The following is a 23,503-nucleotide window of genomic DNA, read 5'->3' on the forward strand; positions in this document are numbered from 1 at the left end:
CACACACATATAATATATATGAAGGATGAATGTTTATACAAGTCCATCTTACACTGAGCAATATACATTATATAATGCTATCAGAAGTAATAATCAAATAAAAATCGCATTCTGAAGAGCATAATTTTCCCACATTATTTTGATCATATCTTATAATTTATCTTTACTTATTACTTGTATTATTAACCTTTTTATCTTGACAATTACCATAACATAGTCCACTTTATTTGATTCAGTTGCACCTGCATTTTTTAAAAGGTATAGTATAGAAAACACTGATTCAGACGACTCAAGTTCAGACGGATGTTAGCTATGTACTTCAGGTTTAGAGGTCTTGGTACTGGGGGTTTTGGAAACACTCTGACAGCAAACATCCAGCGCAGCGTCAACAGAGGCAGTATGTGGTCTACATCGAGTGGACAGGGACTCGAGAACAAGCCCAAACCCTCCACTTCCTCTCAGAGGAGTTTGTAGGCGGAAACTGTTCGATACGTCCTCACAAAGCCGAATCTCTCTCGGTTCAATCCAGCAGCTCCTGGGACCCAGAATACAAATAGGGGACAAGCCTCCATCCCTGTGAACTGTCAGGAACAAAGTGGAGCTCAGCCCCTATGAAGGGAAACAGCAATTGATTGAGTCCACACAAGACTTGCATTAGGAATGAGATTTCTGAATAAAGCAGTGAAGACAGGAAGCTCTGAGAGTGAATGAGACCATTTACAGGCTCAAAAAAAGACAAGGATTAGCCAAAAGACTGCAAGAGCATTCAACCTACAACAACAATTCAGGACAAGAAAAAAGAACAAGGATTAGCCAAAAGACTGCAAGAGCATTCAACCTACAACAACAATTCAGGACAAGAACAGTTATTGTAATGTTCTTATTTATAGTATCACAATTTATATTACTCATCTACTATTTAGGCGTATTATTATTCCTTCCGCTTCTTCTGAGATCGATTCTAAAAAGTAACTCATTTATGTTATCAATGTGCTAAAACTTGTTAAGAGTGTAAAAGATGTTAACAACATGCTAATAGATGCTAGCAACAGGCTACAACATGCTAAACAATGCTAGTGACATGCTTAAAATGCTAGAAACCTACTAGAAATGTTAAACATACTAAAAACATGCTGAATCATGCTATCATCGTGCATAAATATGCTAGAAACATGTTAAAACATGCTGGGAACCAGAGATGTTCACAAGTCTTTAACTTGGCATCTGAGTCAAGTCTGAAGTCTTTAACCTGGAGTCCGAGTCAAGTCTGTAGTCTTTATCACTGGAGTCTGAGTCAAGTCTGAAGTTTTTATCATTGGAGTCTGAGTCGTCTCGAGTCTTTGGTAATGAGTCCGATTCGAGTCTCAAGTCATTTAATGGACGAAGCTGTTTTATAGGCTATAGACAAAATGTATATTCTATGCTTTGCTTTGTAAACAAAAAAAAGAGGTGTTAAGATGTAAGGTTATTGTACATCCAGCCTGTTATTTATAGGATATTTTTTAATCCATTAACATCTTCAAAACAGTTTTTCTGTAATGCAATTCTATAATAAGAGTCCGATCTACCATACGACCCACAAGGAAATATGTGACACAGATATTACAAAACCATACAAATAAAGTATTTCTTTATTATATAAGTCAGGGGTATTCAATTAAAGTTCCAAGAGGCACGGCCTCTATATGTTCTTCCAAGCAGAGGTCCGAACAAAATAAATAAATAAAAATGACATGTATTGCATTTTTTAATTTAGATATATACGAGGCCATGTGACAGAAAAAAATAAAAATAAAATACTGTTTCTGTTCAGGGTTTTCCTCCTGAAATCTATACTATTTTAATATTTTAGCCTACTTAAAAGCATTATCTAAAAACAATGAAGCTACAATAATCAAAATGTTCTCATCTTGAGCAGAAAAGAAAGATAACTAGCAATTTCAAAGTTTAAGTTCTATCCTAGCCATCTAACAACAATTTTCCAAATTATAATTACATGATTCTTTTGAAATGTTCTTAGCCTACAGATTAATAATGCTAAATGTAGATCAGAAACGTCTTGTCACATCTGGTTTGAACAGTCAGAGTCATAGGTTATAGATGGCTAAATAGATAGTATGAAAAATAACTATATTTGCAGCATTGTTGTTTTCAGCTGTGTTTTGTTGTTTCTGTTGTTGCTAAAATAACCGCGTCATCCGCCGCAGCTCTTCAACTTGGCGCCGGCGCACGTCCGGAGAGAGAGAAAGCGCACAGAGCTGAAAGGGCTCGAATAAAGCGCATTTGGCTTTTCATAAAAATACTAGAGGATATAGCTCTGAAAGATATTTACCATAAACGACCCTGAGCGCTTGTTATGTTATCCGCTGTGCTGTTTTGACGCGCTGCTCACTTAAAATGGTGCTGCTGTTACGGCTCGTGGACCGGATGGATGCTGGGGTTTGCCTTTTGAATATCAGATATATAAGTATTTAAGGATAAAATACTTGCTTTTAAAATATTCACGAGTCCTTTCCTTGAGTCGAGTCAAGTCTGGAGTCATTTCAGGTCGAGTCTGAAGTCTATAAAAATGCGAGTCACTAACTCGAGTGCACATCTCTGCTGGAAACACGTTAAGCCATGTAACCAGGGCTTAATTTGTGCCGGAACAAGCCGGATCCTGATCCGGTACCTCCGAATTTGTCCGAAATCCAATCCGGCACCTCATTTGACAGATCCCCTCCTCACGAGCCAATGAAAGACATTCGTATTGACCTATAGCATGCATATATTTAATGAAAAATATCTACATTTGAAATAACAAACTTGAGCGTGCAAATAGACGCTACGTGGCTGCTCTCACAAACCCGAATGCACAGATCCAATACTGATACACCTGCGTTTTCTCTCTCAGATGTTTACATTTAGTTAAGACAAAATTGACTGTGCTTTCGAGGATACTCGCCAGGACGGCCATTTTGACGTCATTTTTTGTGTGTATTTGGCTGCGTAAGCACAACAAGCTACGAAAAATACCTCAATTTGGTTACTCGCGAGGTGGCGCGATATGCGCGCGCTATGGACGTGACTGTGAGCGCATAGAAAACCCCCTTTGGAGCACCCGAGTATCGAATGGCTTAAACTTAAAAAGATGTGCAAATGATACAGTTTTGTGACGATGCAACAATGACTCGATTAGGCAAGTGACAATTGTGTCGACTGTCCCGAAACCTGAGCAAAAGTCTTGTATCGCAACGTGCAGTAGTGCAGACGATATGCACTGTTGTGAAGCTGCTTTGAAAGTGAGAGTGAGAGAAGACGCGGTACAGCTGAATCACTCACACTGTTTTCAAATGACTGATTTAATCTGATAGTATGTGTGGATTTATTTACTCATCTAACCTACATGCTCTGTTGAATATGTTTGCTGGAATTTCCCTCATTATAAACTCGAAAGCAGATTAAACATAATTCTATTATACAGAGATTTGAGGAAAAACAATCCATGACTTTTCCAAAACTTTTCCAGGCCTGGTTTTAAAATTTCATGACTTTTCAATTTTTTTCATGACCGTAAGAAGATGCACGTTGTTAATCACATAAGCTGGTCCTCCATTGCGCGAATGCTCCATTACCTCTCCCTCTTCTAATCACATGCCGGATCCGTCACCCCACTTTGTTCCGGGAACTCGCAATTTACAAATTAGGCACTGCATGAAACCAATGTGTTAACATGATAGCAATATGTAATACATGGTATCAAAATGTTAAAACATGTTCGAAAAATGACAGAAACATTCTAAAAATTGCAAGAAAAAGAAAGATGGTAGCACTCTGCTAAAACATGCCAGCAACATGTTAAAAAGCTGAAAACATGCTAGAAAAGTGTTGAAACACACTAGAAACATGCTAGCAGCATGCACGATACTATTATAAATTTGATCAAACATAGGAGCAACGTTAAAACATGTTAACAGCATGCTAACAACATGAATGTTAACAGCAGGATAAATCATGTTACCAATGTTCTAACATGTAAGAAACATGCTAAATCATGCTATCAAAGTGTGAAAACATACTTGCAGTATGCTAACAATGTGGTAAAGCATGGTAGCAAATGGTAAAACATGTTAACAACATGCTACCAATATGCTAAATCATGCTAGCGACATGATTAAAATCGCTCATAACTTTTGAAGAGAAAAAGGGCAGAAAATGATTAATCTTTCTTAAAGGGCGGTGGTGATTTATTTATTATAAATCTTTTGTTTGTGTGTGTTTTTTTTTTTTTTTTAATTACTCTATCATATATCAGCTTAATATGCATTGATAGAAAATCAGGAAACATAACTGGAAAATGACAGTCCTGGCTGACCCGGCATGGTAAAAGTGGTTTGGACAAATGGATGCATGGAAAACACTGCAAATATTATAATTTGCCGCATTGAGTCATAAGCGGATTTGTTTTGTCTCCAAACATCCGTCAATAAATGAATCCACATTGACAAATCTCAAGGTACTTCAGGCAGTTGAGAGAAAACGGAAGGAGATTTGTAAACAGCATGTGTCTTTCTCAGAGGGAGACGACTAAAGCACAAGAGCGGATAATAGTATGAGTGCTTAATATGAAATATCTTGTTATACAGCATATCAGCAGGGGGATATTCATCTGTGAGACCCTCTTCTGAAGGCTCACTGGGCTTCATTGATTTTCTAGTGCAAAGAACTCATTGTAATAAATTTGTGATGTGGAAATTTACTACATATACCCACTTAAGTTATTTAGCAGACACATTTTATTCAGAGCAATACAGGGACGGACACCCTGGGTGGTGCTTTGCATTCACAACCCATTTTACTTCCATAATGTGAAACAGGATATTCAACAAGAAAAAGCATGTATAGGCTGTAATTTGATGTTATCCATGGGGAATTGATTGGATGGAGCAATGTGGGCGTTTCTTACCAGAATGGAATCAGTCAATGTGAGCTTGCAGTACCTAAATAGCTGTTTGACTGATTAACTCACAAAGCCTGTAGGTGACGTTAGCCACTAAATACATTTCAGAGTGGTTTCAGGTATAGTAGCTACACTTAAAATGAAACAAAACCAGTTCGATTCAAGCAAGCCAGAAAGAAAACCAGCTACAAGTGACCTCAGGGCCTTTGGTGTTAACTGTAAGTGGACTTTCTTTTTTAGTCATCTTTTGCACTAACTATGTTAACATACAGACATATAATTTGTTTGTAAGTGTATTGATGGCTTGATCCAAATTAAATTTGGATTGTATTGAAAGGGTGGTACAGACCTGAAACAATCCGATCAACTGGAAAAAAAAAACAACTAAGCATGTGAAGCATGTAAAATAACATGAATATATCTCAGTTGGATTTAATATAACCTTGCACACGTGTGCGGTTTTATGATGCATATGTTTACATACATTTAACGGCATACGAACATGTGTAAACATGTAAAATAAATAAACATTCATCAATCAGTACTTTTTACTTTTAATATTTAAGTACAATAAAAATAAAGTACTTTTGTACTTTTACCTAAGTAAACTTGAAAAGGAGTACTTACTTTTACTGGAGCAATATTTTATTAGGGTATCCGTATTTTTACTCAAGTACTTGATTTTTGTACTTCATCCACCTCTGCACTGTAATAATAATACTAATTTTGTGTAAACTGTATATGATGTTGCGTTGTGACACTTAGCTGCTATTGTGCTATTGTACTGTAAAACACATTATAAGTAAGGTGACAGCCCTATGAAGGGGCAGAACAAGTTATTACATTTAGATTTTTTTTTCTTCTTTGCAATAACATCACATGCACAACAAGACCAAGGACATTGATTTAGGAAGCAAATAGTGTCAATTTGTAGTTTTATGTGGACCTTAACCAGGTCTGGCAAGGTGATTGTGTTCATTTTAAACAGCACAATAAACCATGGCATTGTAAGTATTCTGTTGACCTGCTGCCTCTGCGATGCTTTCCGTAATGCACATGCAATTTTCTTGATTAGATATGAAGAGGTGCATTACTTAAAGTGAGAGGATGAATAAATTATGACCCTGTTGCCCCAACAGACAATGTGGCTCTTTGTGCGTAATAAACATAAATCATGGTGCAAATTGCATTATTTTGCTAGACATCTAAACAGTTCCCCTGCTCACGCTGTCAGTATAAGTCAAAGTATTGCACTCAGTGCAGTATAAATGTGTATAGATTAATTAGTATATGTTTGTGCTTTTCCGTAAGCCTGCGGTGGGTTTGGCTCCATGCCTCGGTGGCTCTCTGAGCACCACAAGAAATATCAATATCAGATAGCATTTGTCATGGTCAGTCCTTCAGATACCGGCATCGCTTTCCGCTTGATGCATGTGCTTCTCTACCGTTAAAAGCTGATTTGCATCAATTCTTGAAGTTTAAACAACAACAGCAATCTCTATGCAGGCCCATATGTATGTACACTTTAGCATACTTATAAAAAGAAAAGTAATTTTGGGAATAATATACTTCCATTTATGCATTTAAAGGGATAGTTCACCTAAAAAGAAAAATCCGGTCATCATTTACTCACCCTCCAGTTGTTCCAAACCTTTACGAGTTTCTTTCTCCTGTTGAACACATAAAAATATTTTTTAACCCTCATCCGTCCCTCCCGAACCTATAACAAAAGTGTCCCTCGTGGGTCAAAATGACCTGAAGGCCAAAAATGACACTGATTTTATTTTTGGTCTAGAAATCTTATATTGGTCCATTTCTATATATTTATTTTCCTAATTTTTATGTAGTTTTTTTTTATATTATTATTATTATTTGGTGATTTTTATTTTATTCACATTAAATTCTGGATATTTTTATGAAAATGAGCATATTTTTATAATTGTTTTCACCCCCCCCCCCAAAAAAAAGAAAAGCTAAACAAAGAAAGACACAATTTCTGCATATGTAACGGAGGCCAGCAAGTAAGTGCTGTGCAGACTTTAGCCTCCTTGTTAGTGCGTCCGCCTCCCATGCCGGAGACCCAGGTTCAAGACTCACTCGGAGCGAGATGAGGTGTGGCAGTGAGGAACCGGGAGAGAAGAATTACATATATTTATACTTTAAACATGATGATCCATCAGGACCTAGGTCACTGAGTGTCTCTGATGCAATCTGGTGGAGAAAACTGACATAAAATAGCATTTTATGATTACAGCCACTAGAGTGGCCTATAGAATCCTATGGAGATTCTTAAAGGGGTCATATGATGCGATTTCAAGTTTTCCTTGTTACAAGCTGTTCGTGAATAGATAAGATCCCTGAAGTTGCAAAGACTAAAGTCTCAAAACCAAAGAGATATTCTTTATCAAAGTTAAGACTCTGCCACACCCCCCTAAAGCCTATTTTTAGGCGCTGCGTAATATCATTGCGTATCATTGATCATATCATTGAACTCTAGGGGAGTTGGAAAATGAGCTTATTTTCAAAAATAGTGGAGTGTTCCTTTAAATAAAATTTAACATCTGCGTTTAGTTTCAAATGGCGTCTTTATTCTATAAAAAATTATTTGCATTCCGATTCTTACATCCAAAGGCACAATATATCCACAGTATGTTCCCCCTGTTATTGAGCAACCCACTGTATATATACTTTTTTTTTTTTGTAAAAAAATAAATAAATTGATGCTGCATTTTAATCCAAACACATGCATATTCATACAGTTTCATAAATATGTAGTAAATATAAAAGATACATTTACAAATATAAATATGATATAAACTCATTGGTGTCCACTCCATCACTCAAATGTAACTGTGTTAAGTAAAAAAAAAAATCTAAATGACAGTCATTTCCCAGTAGAAACATCATAAATGCTATAATGTGTTTCAATGGGAGTGTGTGTGCTAGTTAAAAAAATCTAATAAATAAAAAATGCTGTTTTTTTTTCCCGGACATTCCATTCATTCCTATGTCCGAGTCAAAATCACCTGCGAGGGACACTTTTGTTACTTTTTTTATTACACCCTTATTACGAGCAGAAACATCATACATGCTATAATGTGTTTCAGTGGGAGTGTGTATGCCATGTGTGTGTTTGTGTGTTTGCCTATGTGTGTGAGTATGTGAGTTTTTTGTGCATTGGGGACATTCTGCACTCTCAGTCCTTTGTTTGGGTATGCATCTTTTTTGGATTGTGTCAGATTAGTAAAAAAAATGTAATAAATCAAAAAATGCTGTTTTTTTTCGGACATTCCATTAATTCCTATGGCTGGGTCAAAATAACCCACGAGGGACACTTTTGTTATTTTTTTATTACACCCACATAGAATCCTCAAATCGACTCAATTTTTTTGTGTGTGTGCTCCATGCTAAAGTGTGACAAAATGAAATTAAAAAAATCTGTAGTTTTTTCTTAAATTCCATGCTTTTCCATTTGCGGGTCAAAATGACCCACGAGGGACACTTTTGATACTTTTTATATAACACCCACTTAAACTGCTCGAATTCACTCAAATTTTTTTTCTCGTGTATTCCTGGTTCAAGTGTGACAAAAGTAACAAAGTCTCATACCATAACGATCAACGCTCGATTTAAAAAAAAAAAAATCTTTAAAAATGAGTTTCAGGTTAAAATGACCCGAGGGATGGATGAGGGTTTTTAAGAAGGTTGGTAACCAAACAGTTGCTGGTAGCCTTTGACTTCCATAGTGTGGAAAAAATACTATGGAATCAATGGGGACCAGCAACTGTAGCATGAGTAAATGATGACAGAGTTTTCATTTTTGGGTGAATTAAGTAGGTGACATTTTTACTCATGGCAAATGACAGGTTCAGCAATTTTTCAATGACCAGCATTGAGCTTTAACCTGTACACCATAAACCAGTTCGTTAAAGTCATTTGCATTTCTCAAACCCTCCAGGCTTGGCAGACACCTGAAGCCCGTGATGGGCATCTGTCAGAGAGTTGGATGAGTGTTGGAAAGCTGTGGGATTGTATGGAGAACCTGAATGTCAATAGAATAACCCTCAGGCAGCCAATCCAGCTGCCACTGATCCAGTAACGTCCAGCTGCTACGGCTGAGCGTCCTCTGGAGGAGCCGTCATTCAGTGACACTTACTGACACACAGGAGCAGATCAGCCAAACATGGACATTCTTTCATCATTTATATTATTTATATTTCTAAGTTGTATTTCTACCACAAAACACAAAAGGAGATTAGCAGAATTTCTAAGGTGGATGAGTAAATGATGACAGGCAACGGATATTTGGCTGACTGGTTGCTTTAATGTGGTACAGGAAGAAATGCTCTAGTGCCCCGAAGAGATGCACTTTTTAGATATTCAAAATATATTAAAAGACATTTGGCCATCACAACTTTCTTTCCTTCATTTGTAAAAATGGCAAACAAACAAACATTATTTTTTTTCATTACTTGAGGATGATTTCCGTTTAAAGCTCAAAATTCCTATCACATGCAGACAAGTGTAAGTTTAGTAACATCGACACACTATTATACATTTTTATATTAAAAAATATTTTTTAATTTGTATGGGGTTTTTATTTTAATTTTGTAAAATTTTAGATAAAGTTTTAGTAAATTTGTTGTGTGTTTTTGTCATTTTTATTAGTTTTTTTATATACGTTTATATAGTTTTTATTTCTATGTTTCTAGATATTTTATTATTTTCTATGCATTTTGTTTATTTTAATTTCATTTTTAGTTACTTAAGTAAAATTTAAACTAAAGTGAGAAATATTTCCTTGGCAACTAGCTGTTGTTTCTTTGTATTTTATTTCAGTTAAATGTTTATTTATTATTATTATTATTATTATTATTATTATTATTATTATTAGTAGTAGTAGTAGTAGTAGTAGTTTTAATTTTAGTTAACTATAATAACCCTGATAAAGGCATTGCTAATTTATGTGTACATAATATACAACATATAGACATCAGCACCTTTTATGAACATATTTTTATCAAAATATACCTAAAACTGAAACTCTATAACACTATAATAATGTGAAAAAGCTAAAGCTAAATTTCAAAAGCTTTTTTTTTCTCCTCCATTGTGTCTGGAATTACATTAACTTTGCCGCTCTGTCATGATTCACCTTGACTTTGTAATTACATTTTCTACTGAGAAACAATTACGTCTGTCAGTGACCTCTGGAAAATCTGTGCAGGTACAGACGACTGAACTTTTTTCCTCTAATGTGAAGATTTCAAAGGGTTAACATGTCTCTCTCCATGTCTGTAATTTCAGTCAAATGATGCATTGTTACGTTCTGACAGGCAACCTCAAATTAGTCTGAACTAATTAGTTAAAGGAGCCCTCATTAGATAGCTCAGCTGCATATTTGTCACTGCAGGTGATGCCAGCAGCAGAAGCCTGTGTGACTGCGAGATCTTCATTCATTAAAGACTGTAAACAGCCATACAGGAAGAGGGAAGACATGATTTCATTGACAATTAGATAATTGCATAGAAGAGAGAATATCAATCTGCATTCAGTTGCCTGGAGCTCATAGCATATACACCTCTTAATTATGTACTGTACATACTGTATAAATACACCTTTAAGATGAGAAGGATATTTGTATGGTAATATCCATACATTTACATGGATCATGACCAGTTTTTGCATTGTCAGATATAATTAATAATGCGATCTTTTGCCTGCAAATCGTTAATTGTGGAAATATGCATACATGATGTGTGCATGGTATAACTCATTAATGATTCATAACCTTTTTATGGAAGGTGGGTAAGGTCAGATTTCCATTAACAGTGAAAACACAAATATGTTGTAATTAAATTCCCAAACTACAAGCTACTCGACTCATAAAGTCATGCTACTCTATTAAAATGGTTACAGCATAAGTTAACAAAAAAAAGAAAAGAAAAAAAAAGATGCTCTTTATGAGGACAACATCCTAGTAAATGATAAAATAAATGTATATATATATATATATATTTCAAGCACCATTTAAACATTTATCTCACATACATAGATAAATAAATAAATAAATACATGAATAAATAAATAAATTAGGGTAACCACATCAAACTTACATAAATTAATGTTAAGTGCAACTAAAAAAACTACAAAACACCTTTTTAATCACACAATTCTGCAATTCTGACTTTTTTTTTTCTCAAAATTGTGATATATATAACTCGCAAGAGTCATACAGTCAGAATTGCATGATATAAACTTGCAATTCTGATTTTTTTTCTCACAGTTGCAATTTCCTGCAATTCTGACTTAATTTGTCAGAATTGTGAGATATAAACTTACAATTGTGTAGGGTATCAGACCGAATCAGACAATCTAAGATTTAGTCAAAAACACAGTTGAAACACGAGGAGCCGAATTCCACAGAGGCCCAAGACACAGGATGTTCGTAAATCAGATCCTGGCGCCACAAGCCTGAACCAACTAGCAGCTTTGAGTAGCTCACAGCATTTAAACAAAAAAAACACTTATTGACAATTCCAAGGAGATTGTCAATTTTGGGGGCAAGTAATGAAGATTAATGGTCTAATTACAGAAACTGCATTTCCATGTAAATATGCATCTAAATGACACTAAAAGGACTTGTGAGCAACTAATAATTTCTATGATCTGAAATGATTCCCTTTGAGCTAAATTGACCTGTTTCCCTTACAATTGCGATCAGAGTTATAAAGTCAAATTCTGAGGGGGAAAAAAGATACTATTTTCTAACAATCGCGAATTTACATCTTGCAATTCTGACTTTATTTCTTAGAATTGTGTTGATAGCTTGTAATTCTGACTTCATAACATGCAAGTTTATATCTCCAGTTCTGAGAAAAAAAATAAAATAATAAAAAAATAAAAGTCAGAATTGAGAGATAAAAAGTCGCAATTGGCGAAATAGACTTCCATATTAATATAAATTTTAATTTTGGTTAAAATTTTAGTTGTGCTTTACTGTAGTCATTTTAAGATAGGTTTATGTAGTTTTTATTCATTTTTATTTCAGTTTTAGTTATTTTGGTACATCAAGTTAAATTGTATTTTATTTCAAATAACATTTATTTTATTTCAAGTAACATTTGTAACATTGATTTATTCAGTATCAAGTAACATTGATTGATTGATTGATTGATTGATTGTTAACTACAATAACCTTGGACAAATAGCAGCATTTAATTAAATATAATAAATAATCAGACTATTTATTCAGACTACTTGGAAAAAAAAAGTGGGAGAAAAGTAGTGTATTACAGGAAAAGCAACATTATTATGAAAACAGTTGAGCTTCTGTCAGACTGCTGAGGAATGTAGGGAAGTTATGAAGTATTAGTCACTCACAATGTGCTTGATTCTGGTGTCTGAGTCGTGTCACATGCTGTCTGATAATTCATGATGAGGGTAAATGTTGTCTTTTAATAGCTCAGAGTTTGGGCTTCTAATGCTGGAGGGGAAGATCTGGAGGATCATTACAGTTGAAAACAGCTCTTATCGTGACATAAAAACATGCTGTTGGACAGACAGTCATAAGTGCTGCTGACATATACTGTGATATGGAAATGCAGATAATTTTAATAATATACACAGGCTGGCTGTGGGAACCTATCTTTTGCTTTAAGATTTTGCATAAGACATTGAGGCCTGTTTTTAGAACCAAAACAGTTTTTCCATTATTTTATCCTAAATGATCTTGCTAAAAACATCCAATTCTCATGACTGTCATGAAAATCATCCAGAGATTAAATTCAGCAGAATAATAAAACGTAAATGATAGGAGCTAAAATTAGCAGAGTGCCAAATGAGAGTAAATATCAGTGTTGGTGAGTACATGAAACAGTGTCACTCACCAGTTGGCCTAGAATATTTCTTATCAATTCAAACAATGCCTGAACTTTAATATGATTTAGAAATCGCAGAAAATTTTTTTTTGTAATTATATAATATGTAATCTGATGCACTCTGTGTTTCAGCACAGTGATCTTGTTCACGGTCTGCTCCATCTCCAACTGCTTTTATTTATTTCAGTTTGTGTTTTAGTTACTTTAGTGTGTCGAGTTAAATTTTATTTAATTTCAACATTAATTTTATTTCAAGTCATGAAAATGTAAATGTTTATTTGTATTAGTTTTAAATGGTTTTAGTTTTAGTTTTTTGTTAACCCTGGATGAATAACAGCATATAATGATTAATAATTATAAATAATTATTATTAATAATTAATACAAATTGTTCTGTCTTTTTTTGGTAATTAGTGCAGATACAGTTTCATGGCCGGTAATACACACACACACACACACACCAGTTCTTTCTGATTCTTGAATCTGATTGGCTGAGAGATAACAGAGCTCCAACCATTTCACCGTTTGTATTACTCCGCTTACGGTATTTCTCACAGCGAGTGTCATGGCGGTTGCCCAAATCCACAATAATTTTGTAAATAATACTGTTTCTGTGTTACAAAATGTAGTTTTAAGATGTATTTATTTTTTTTTAGGTGAGAATATAGTTGTTTAGACTTTTAATATATATGCGGTTTGTTAATAAAGATAACATCTATTTGAAAATTTGCTTCAATGTTTTCGGAGATGTGAGTTCCAGGGCGTCAGCGGCTGTTCAGCGCTCATGAACCTGCCGAGAGCAGCCTCACCTCGGCCAAATCTTCTGGAATTTTCCGCTGGCTCTGATGTCTCTATAGTGGTTAAACATGAGCTATAATTAGTTTTCGGTAAATCTAACGGGCAATCTTTAGTCTCATTAATCTATTATTTGTCCCAGAGCAAAGAGTTTTGGCTCAGGGCAAAGTCTCATAGCTTTATATTTGTATCTAACTTTATCTAATGCTTGTAGAGTGCGGCCTTTGTACTTTTGACTGCAATTGCGTAGCAACTTTTATGATGGCTGTTGTTGTTGTTTATTAAATATTATTATTCAATAAATTATATTTTATATAAATAATAGTAGTATTTAATAATATCATTTAGTATTGAGAAACGGTGTTTGTGTTCGTGATGGTGATTTTAGTTACATTGTTCCACCGTTAGATGGTGACAAAAGACAGTTTTAATGAGTGAGTCCGCAGTAAAGACTTTTATTTTGAAAGAGACTGAAACGCTGTTGTAAACAAGGAAGTTATTTTTGCTTTCAACAACAGCTAGTAAAATGCAGTCAACAAATGCAGTGAGCAGCGCTGTCATCGCAAATCACCCTTAACAGATGAAAGGACAGTATGACAAATATATCGCTTTCCTCAGCGGACATTCAAACTAATGTTTTATTGAGAATATGAGATTGAGCCGAAGAATGAATGCTGTATCCGATGCAGCTAATCAAACTCGCTCAGTCCTTCTCTCTCTCACAATACTCTACTTCACACAGCTTTTAATACTGTAATGTAATAAGCTTTTAATAAAGCAACTCAACTTTCCTTCTTTACTTCTAAAGTGATGTTTTCAAATTAGTAACGGAGGCTTGAGCTCAGCTGTTAAACTGTCAAACTTGAGATTTGAATCCATGGCGGAAGTAGTTCCGCACAAAAGATGGTTTTTAAAGACATTCCGTTGTTGTCTGTTTTTATTTACACACTTGTGCCGTCAAACTGTTGTATAAATGCAATATCACACAAGTGGCAGTGTGATATTGCTGTATATCACCATGCTGTGATTAATTACGGCCGAATCATAGCCATGCTGATATACAGACATATCGCACTGCTACTCGTGTGAATATTATTGCTTATAAAACAGTTGTCGACTCTGGTGAGATAGAATTTGCAAGATAATGTTTAAATAGCCCTGCTTACAACTTTAAATTATATCTTTATAACAGTGATGAGAATGGTCCATTTCTCTTTTATTTGATTTTAAGGTGAAATATTTTGGGACAGTTTTCATGAGATGTACCTTTGCAGTGGCTTGACATAAAGGTGGTCAGACATTTTTTTCTGAACTCAGAATCATAATTTCACTGTTATATAATGGTCTGTTTCTTAATGTTAACATCTCTTTTACAGACGCCCCTAGACAGGAGCGTATTTACTCTTGTCCATCTCACTTTCACCAGGATATCAGCATGTACCACTTAATTGCGTAAATGAAGTTAATGCAATATATTCATGTGTAAACATGCACCAGGCGTTAATTAGCCAGCGGAGATTCGTCGCCATCCTCCTCCACGAACCGACCCCATGTCACAACACATCATAAAGCTGACACTCACCCCGTCTGAACTTATAATGCCACCAATTAGTCTGAATAAAGTGAAGGCTGTACTTCCTGTTTGTAATTCAATCTCATCAGTCAAAAAGGGCAGCGAGTTATGTTAACGCATCGCTCTGCAAACCGCCTGCTAATAAAAGAAACTATTGGCCTGCTATTGCAGGTTATGCCAACAGGATTAGATTTCATAGCACATGAAGTGGTGTGGGAGTTTGATGAATGATGCTCAGATGTTGTCTTGTGTTTCTTGCGTTCCACAGGTCTCCACAGAATGGAGCGAGAATGAGCAGAGCGGTTGAGAGTGAAGCATGAACTGGAGGCTCATTGAAGTCACTTACTTCCTGTTTATATGGGACCATATAACAGTTCAGTCTTCCCGCCAAGAGCCCTTGGCCAACGAGCAGCATGTTGCTAAGCAGTTTGATTGGCTCATCTCTGACCGTGGCCCTTTCCACCACTCGAAGGGGTACCTCTCCTTCATGGAAAGATTTCGCCAAGGATTCACGACCCGGTATACAATTTATAGGTGAGTAATCAACACCATGCACTCTTTGCACTGTTTAGTCTGCTATTGGGTCACGGCTGATATAAAGTTTCTGCTGTGTTATCTTAAAAATGGGTGAATTGTGAAGAACTGTCCTGAGTTTGAACCTGTTTTATCGTCTTATAGAAGTTCAAAGTGTCCCAAGAATATGTTTCTAGCCATTCAGAGAGGGTATTCTTGCAATCTGATCAGCGCCACGTTATTGTGCTTGCAGGGTTCCCACGCTCATGAAAACACTGGGAGCTTTAAAATAGTGTTTTCCAGGATCACGATTTTCAAATCACGAGCATTTGTGAAGTGAATTTTTTTTTTCTGGTTTTGAAATATTGCATTGACAAGAAAGTGCTTTTTGAGAGCGAGTGAGATTGCTCTCACTCTCAAAAAGCACTTCCTTGTCAATGCAATAAATTGATTGGCAATACTTTAATTTAGGGCCCAATTCTCGCTATTAACTAATTGCTTATTAGCAGGCATATTATTAGCATATTGGCTGTATTTATAAAGCACATATTAATGCCTTATTCTGCATGACCATACTTTAGATCCTTTGATCTTACACCATACCTAAACTTAACAACTACCTTACTAACTATTAATAAGCAGCAAATTAGGAGTTTATTGAGGCAAAAGCAGTTAATAGTTAGTTAATAATGAGAATTGGTCCCCAAACTAAAGTTCCTCTCATGTCAGATGTAGTTCACTCTCAACATCTCTCTCTTTCTCTCTCTCTCTCTATGATTCCACTGAGTTTTACTCTTGTCATGGACCCTAAAGGCTGGGAAAGTGAGGTTTTTATTTATTTATTTTGTATGTCACATACTAAACGTGTCATCTTTTGTCGGAGTGCTTGACTGACTGTATTTGAGTTGTTTGGTGAGACAGTCGCTGCTCCCTTTTCTCCTATGTGTGACCTATTTATGTGTGCTTTTAAATTTTAGTTCCTCAAACTACTACCTAAGTCGTAAGGAAATGGATTATCGGGAAAAAAATAAAAATTAAATTAAATTAATAAGTAATTATTAAGTAATTAAAAAATGGTGCATTCAAATAATGTCGTAAAAAATAATTTACAAGTTGAACGCACCTCAAAGAACATCACCACAAAGTCATAATCATGAGTGGGAAACTCAGGATTTCCTTTAAGCCAATTTGAGTTCCTGTTAGTGAGAAAGCATGTCGGATTCAGCGTCTCTATTAAAGGTAAATTTATTAAAATAAATTCAATGGTAACACTTTAGAATAGGGAACACTTATTCACTATTAACTACAACTTTCCCCTCGATAAATTCCTAATTTGCTGCTTATTAATAGTTAGTAAGGTAGTTGTTAAGTTTAGGTATTGGGTAGGATTAGGGATGTAGAATAAGGTCATGTAGAATAAGGCATTCATATGTGCTTAATTAGTACTAATAAATGGTGAATATTCTAGTAATATGCATGCTAATAAGCAACTAGTTAAGAGACCCTAAAATAAAGTGTTACCAATACAATTATTATTGTTGTTGTTTTTTTTTTTCACACAAAGTTTAAGTTTTAAAAAAACTATCGTGATCGTGCATATTGTGCAATTATGATTGTGTGTGTGTGTGTGTGTATATATATATATATATACATATTATAATTTTTTTTTTTTCCGACAAGTAAATACGAACTTCCCAATTTGAATGCACTGAACGAAACATATATATGAATGGTTATTGTACATCTTATTGCGAACAATTCCTTTAGAGAATACATAGGGTGAATTTTCATTGCAATCTGACTTTAACTGTGAAATTATGTAGATTTAAACTAACCGACCAAGTTTTAACCGACTAACCCAACGGCAGTTTTACAATATATGCAAAAGACAAGATTAGAAATGCTGAACTAAATATGTTCAGAATCTAAACAAGCGCAGCCATAAAAATCTGTTTTGCCGCATTTGTGTAAATAGTGGGTAAAAAAATGGTATAACAAGATTAGAAATGCTGAACTAAATATGTTCAGAATCTAAACAAGCGCAGCCATAAAAATCTGTTTTGCCGCATTTGTGTAAATGAGTTTAAAGTTAAAATTTGCTTACACGTTTTTCAGTTTCGAAATTTAAATAAATGAAATTAATAAGTGAATAATTTTCACTTGAGTGTAAAGTTTGACAGCTGTGATGGATTTCCCTTTGTTACCACAGGTTTACCAGCAGGTAAGTGTTTGCCAGCAGTGGCCTCATTCACCAAGGGTTCACCCAGGGACCCGCTTCAGGTGCGCTGTTGATTCATAAAGTGCAGGAAACGGAAATGCATTATGCATTTGGCAGGGACATTGCCTCTGGCACGGCGACACGGTGGCGGCATGGAAAGATCGTGTCTCCCTGTGTTCCCCTGTCTCCTCCAACAGAAGGAAGCATCGAATTCAGCCGTCAATGCAGGATATCGGCTTGCTTGTGACAAGACAGTTAAATCGTGCATCAATACTGAGTGGAATTCATTGCGCTTCTCATTAAAAATGTAATAAAAAAATCTGCAATCACATCTGTCTGACATCTGCACTACTGTCACGTGAACTGGGAAGACTCATCCATCAAACGTCGGTAATCTGAACAAAAGTTTTGTTTCTCCGTTTCTAGAGCGAACGTCGAAACCGATGATGTGTGTCTCCAGGCCTTTGAGTCGCTCAGGCTGCCACTTCCTCTTATGTGGAGAATTGGGTCATCTCGTCTAATTCCAGTCTCACTTCTAGCCAGCAGAATTGATGTAATGCTAAAAAAAATGCCGTCTAGTCTTGTTTTGTCCCACAATATGGTGAGATCTGATTGGGTCCAACTCCTTAGATTATACAACAATCAGAAACAGCCCTGAAAGCCTGTCGTTTCATGTTCGGCTTCACCTAGTGTTGATTTCACAAACACACTTCTTGCTCTGACTGGTAAAGAATGTAATAGTGGCTGACCCAGATGCACTTTCAGTGACTAATGCTGATAACTAGTGACCGGTGGTTAAAAAACATGTAAGCAATTGAGATGATGCAAACTTTATGAATTACATAACATATTATAAAACAAAAGGTAGTTGTATTGGTGTGTTTTGTTTTTTGAATGATACAGGGGGGAAAAATGCTCTTGCATGTCAGTCCCCTAAAAGTGTCCATAAAAATAATGAACTGCTGAAATTTGATATAATTCCTTTTCCCTCCAGATTGATCAGATTTCAAAATAGTACTTGCTATGGCTAGTTATTTAGCCCACCAATCACAGGGAAACCAGCAGTACGGATGACAACTATAATTTGACTTAAAACGATAAAAATAAAAAAAATACAGTCGATGTGACTGTGAACATCTCATTTATAAAAAAAGTACAACCCGTAACATTGTCTCTACAATTATTCTTAATTATGACCCTGATGTGAATGCACTTTAAAATATTGTGCTTCTTAAAAATATTATTCAATTCAACCTCTCAGTTAGAAAAGTTTCCATCTGTAAGGAATTTACCGAGCATGCCAAATAATTCAGGTTCACTGAAGCGATTCCCCTACATATGAATCTTCATTCACTTGACTCACTGATGACTTCTGAATATTACTTTCACATCAGGTCTTTGCTAGGCTAGTTCTACAGGAGTTATCTTCAAATACTGAGAGACATGGAAACAAATTAGTCATGCATGCATTATAGCTGGTACTTGATCTGTACCTGATGAGCAAATTTAATGGATTCTAAGAAATGGGTGAATTTTACTGGTGCATTCATTTTCATTTGACCGAATAGTTTTCTGGATGGTGCAATTTAATGTTGTGTAAAGGCCACTGTACAGCAGCCATTACCCAATCACAGGGGTTGTGGTGGATTTATGATATTTACTTATTTATTTATATTTATGTTCCATGTTCCACGGTTAAAGGGTCTGTGGATTAAAGGTAGGGTTTAGTAAAACTAAGTTAGTCAAGCTACACTTTTAAAAGTAGTCGGCTACGCTAGATGATACTAATAAATAGTAGATAATTTATATAATTTAAAAACACTGAATAGTATATTTAATGTCACTTTTTAGTAAATCGTATTTTTTTAAAAACTACATATTTCAAGCGTCAATACTATTTTGTGAAAACAAGTAAAACCAAATAACATTAACACTTTCATTGTTACCACTTGCAGTTGTTCATCTATCAATATTAATAACCTTCAGTAATAATCAAATCCTCTGTAAACATGGAGGTGCAGCTGTAATCTAACTGAGCTGAGTGCAATGCATAATTACTCCGTCCATCTATACCAATTTGACCTATTCAGGCCAATTTGTAGGCTGATTCTGAACCTTATTTGGTAACACTTTATTTCGATAGTCCACTTTAGACATTCTATTAACGGTAAGTAACTTTGCAACTACATGTCAACTAGCAGTTAGTAGAGTATTAGTAGACTGTCTGCTTAATATCTTCTAACACTTTCTTTGTCAACGTATTCTACTAACCCTAAACCTACCCTAACAGTATACTCTGAGAGTTAGTAGACATCTAGTTGCAAATTAATGAGAATTAGTTGACATGTAGTTGACATGTAGTTACAAAGTTACTTATAGTTAATAGAATGTCTAAAGTGGACTATCGAAATAAAGTGTAACCCCTTATTTCACTGATAAGGTTCCTATAATAGTGCAGATTATATACAATTTTATCTCATACTGTATATCTGTATAATGTTTGTTTTAATTTTTTTATTCTGTCAATTATTTTACCATTCAGCATTTTTGATGAGGCACCGGCTGCCTTGAATCCTTGGAGAAAATGCTACTGGCCACACAAATGCCCTATAGCCTTGATTATTCAACAGCCCTTTTCTTAATAGTCATTTTGCTTGTTGCTTGGGAACAAGCACGGCTCAAATAAGATGGTTGGTAGCAAGCAGGACGTAATAACAATAGACGTGTCCCTGGAGTTCTGTAGGGCGTGCTGTGTTCAGAATCAGATTGCTCTCCAAATGAACTTCTCCCTGGGCGCGTCTTTACAGAGCGAGATTAAACGGCAGCTTAATGCTGGACAATGGCAGCCCGATCAGCAACAAGCAAATCTCCATGGCTCTAATGACCTGGACGCACCGTCTCAGTCTGAGATTTCACATGCTGCTGCTCTAGCGCTCGGCTCAGCTGGAAAGGTCACAATCACTTTGAGGAAGATGAAGAATCGCCAATCTATAATTACTGGCCCAAAGGCGTGTTACCAGATAATAAATAAATGGCTTTAGATCAGTAATCTGTTCTGACACATCACTGTTGACTGCTCGCTTGTGCTAAACTTGCCCCGTGAGGAGCAGAAGTATTTACATGCTGAGCAGCGATGCAGTTCTGCCGCTAAAAGAGAGTTTAGGGTTACACTTTATTTTAAGGTGTCCTTGTTACAGTGTAATTATGCATACAAGTACTGAGTAATATTAATTAACTACATGTACTTACTATATGGTTAGGGTAAGGATTTGGTTTGGCTTAGGGTTACTTGCATGTAATTATGCATAATTAATTGTTATTATAATAGTAAGTACATGTAACATATGTAACAAGGACACCTTAAAACAAATTGTTACCGGAAGATCCTACCTATCTAATGATGTGAAGTTCAGACTATATATTAGTTAGTTTGTAACTTACCCAGTACTTAGTTGTGTTGTGCCATTTGTACCAAGAGTTTTCAAAGATTTTTGCAATACATTTTACAAGAAGATACTACTTAAGTCTCTCTATGTTTTTTTTTCAATGTGTTACTTGCTGTTTCTTTGTAATTATTAGTGAAAAATAGTTTTAAAGTCAATCCTACACCAGTTCATTGCGATAGTGTTGTGGAAAGTTACTTTTAAAAGTAATCCATTGCAATATTGAGTTACTCCCTAAAAAAAAAGTAACTAATTGCATTACTTTTTCTCATCTGAGCTGCCATTGTGGACTGCATGAAGAATAAGATGCAGGAGAAGAAAGTTCAAAACACACACACACAAACACACACACACAATAAAATACAATTAAAATTAATTATGTTTATCTAAAGTCATTTTTGCTCATTATTATGGCTGAATTGGATAATCGAAGGTCAGCAGCAAAGACATTGGTTAATAAAATGGGATAAAATACATCAAGGATATTTGTGTTATTTAACATATTTAATTATTGCAGGTTTGCGCCATATTCGGAGTTTGCATTTCACAGTTTTTATTAATTTTGAGGAATACTGATTGTGTTTTTGTGCAAGTGAGATGTAACTAGCATTACGTATTTGAAAAATCAACTCAGATATTTTCTTGTAAATTTAAAAGTAATGCGTTACTTTACTAGTTACTTGAAAAAAAAGTAATCCGATTACATAACTTGCGTACTTGTAATGTTTCACCCTCAACACTGCTTCTCAAATCATCCTGGAGAACATTATTTGGTTTTACATTATTTGATTATCAGGATTAGTTCATGTAGCTCCACTGTAAAAGAGTTTGGAGGACAAAACTCAAAATTGTATGTCGATTTGCTGCATTGAACATTTTAGGTTGGTTCAACTAAAGTGCAAATGCTTATTAAAAGTTCAGTTTGCATAATTGAATTGAGCCAACTGAAAATTTTCAATGCAGCAAGTCGGCATACAATTTTGAGATTTGTCCTCCAAAATCTTTTACAGTGCAGTTCTGTTGTAAGACACTCCGAATACTGAGACATACTGAGTCACTCAAATGGTTATACTGATAATATAGGTCGAAAGTCAATAATAATAATAAAAAATAAATAAATACAAGCATTTTCACTAGTGCTTTCAGACTTTTGGACCCCACTGTTTTCCAGTATTCAGCTGCAAAGCAGGATTTCAATCAACCAACTGTGATTCTGTCATTTTTAATCTTCCATTTCCAGGAATCGCTTTCAGACTAACACTGCATGAGCTGGATTTACCAGAAACCTTCTTATTAAACAGTTTTTGGCACGTAGTACAACATTAAAGGAATATTCTGGGTAAAAAAAAAACAACAAAAAAAAACAAGTTAAGCTCTACTGAGCTCTGCGACATGCTGCGAGTCGCCACAGAAAATAATTTGGATTTGTCCCTCAAACAGAAGCAAAAAAAAAAGTACTTGCAGTAGAAGTCAGATATGCAACTATAACACTGTTATGCAAGTATGAACAGAACGGCTGAGATTTGTTTAATAACCTTGTCTTTGCAAAATGATATCTGACCTTTACTTGCACCACAGATTTACAGTGTAAATGCATTGCTGTAAAGGTGTTTGTTCTTTCGTTCTTAAGGCTTAAAGGTTACAGACAGGGAACTTAACATTGACCAAAACTTTAATATGGACATTCATATTGCTGCAGCTACACTAGAAAGTCCAAAAAACATAGTGCCATGTAGTGCCCCGGAGGTTCAGTTCAGGTCTCACAATAAACCTGAACTGGTGCTGTACAAGCAATATTAAAAATGTGCTACTGGCTATGAAACTCCATGAGCTACTGGACAAACTAACTGTTATAGTCTGATTTATTTTATGGTATCAATTTTTAGAGCGAGAGAGACTGCGGTTTCCTTGATGCAGCGCCGTAATAGCAGTCGGATTGCACAACAATAAAATCAAATGACATGGTGTGCTGCTAATAAGCAAAAGCCCATTAGCCTTTTAGGCATGTGTTGGGAATGTAATCGTTTTGAAATTCAGGGAGTTGTATTCTACATGTGGATATACAGTAACTGTGACAGGCCAATGGTATTACAATCAATGGGAGAAAGTGGAACGCCAAATATGGCAGCTCTGAGTAAGTCGC

General features: G+C 35.4%; 1 protein-coding gene across 1 annotated transcript in view; it reads left to right on the plus strand.

Moving 5' to 3' along the window:
• LOC107674904 (BMP/retinoic acid-inducible neural-specific protein 1-like) overlaps nt 1-23,503 on the plus strand; it is a gene marked incomplete at its 3' end in the record, with an annotated part of 166,845 nt that overhangs the window by 22,943 nt on the left and 120,399 nt on the right. The window contains exon 2 of the mRNA XM_016469048.1: nt 15,455-15,720. Coding sequence (XP_016324534.1) covers nt 15,503-15,720 — 218 coding nt within the window. The remainder of the gene's footprint in view (nt 1-15,454; nt 15,721-23,503) is intronic.

This window comes from Sinocyclocheilus anshuiensis, unplaced genomic scaffold (genome assembly GCF_001515605.1).
Source record: "Sinocyclocheilus anshuiensis isolate Anshui unplaced genomic scaffold, SAMN03320099.WGS_v1.1 scaffold1045, whole genome shotgun sequence".
Taxonomy (NCBI): domain Eukaryota; kingdom Metazoa; phylum Chordata; class Actinopteri; order Cypriniformes; family Cyprinidae; genus Sinocyclocheilus; species Sinocyclocheilus anshuiensis.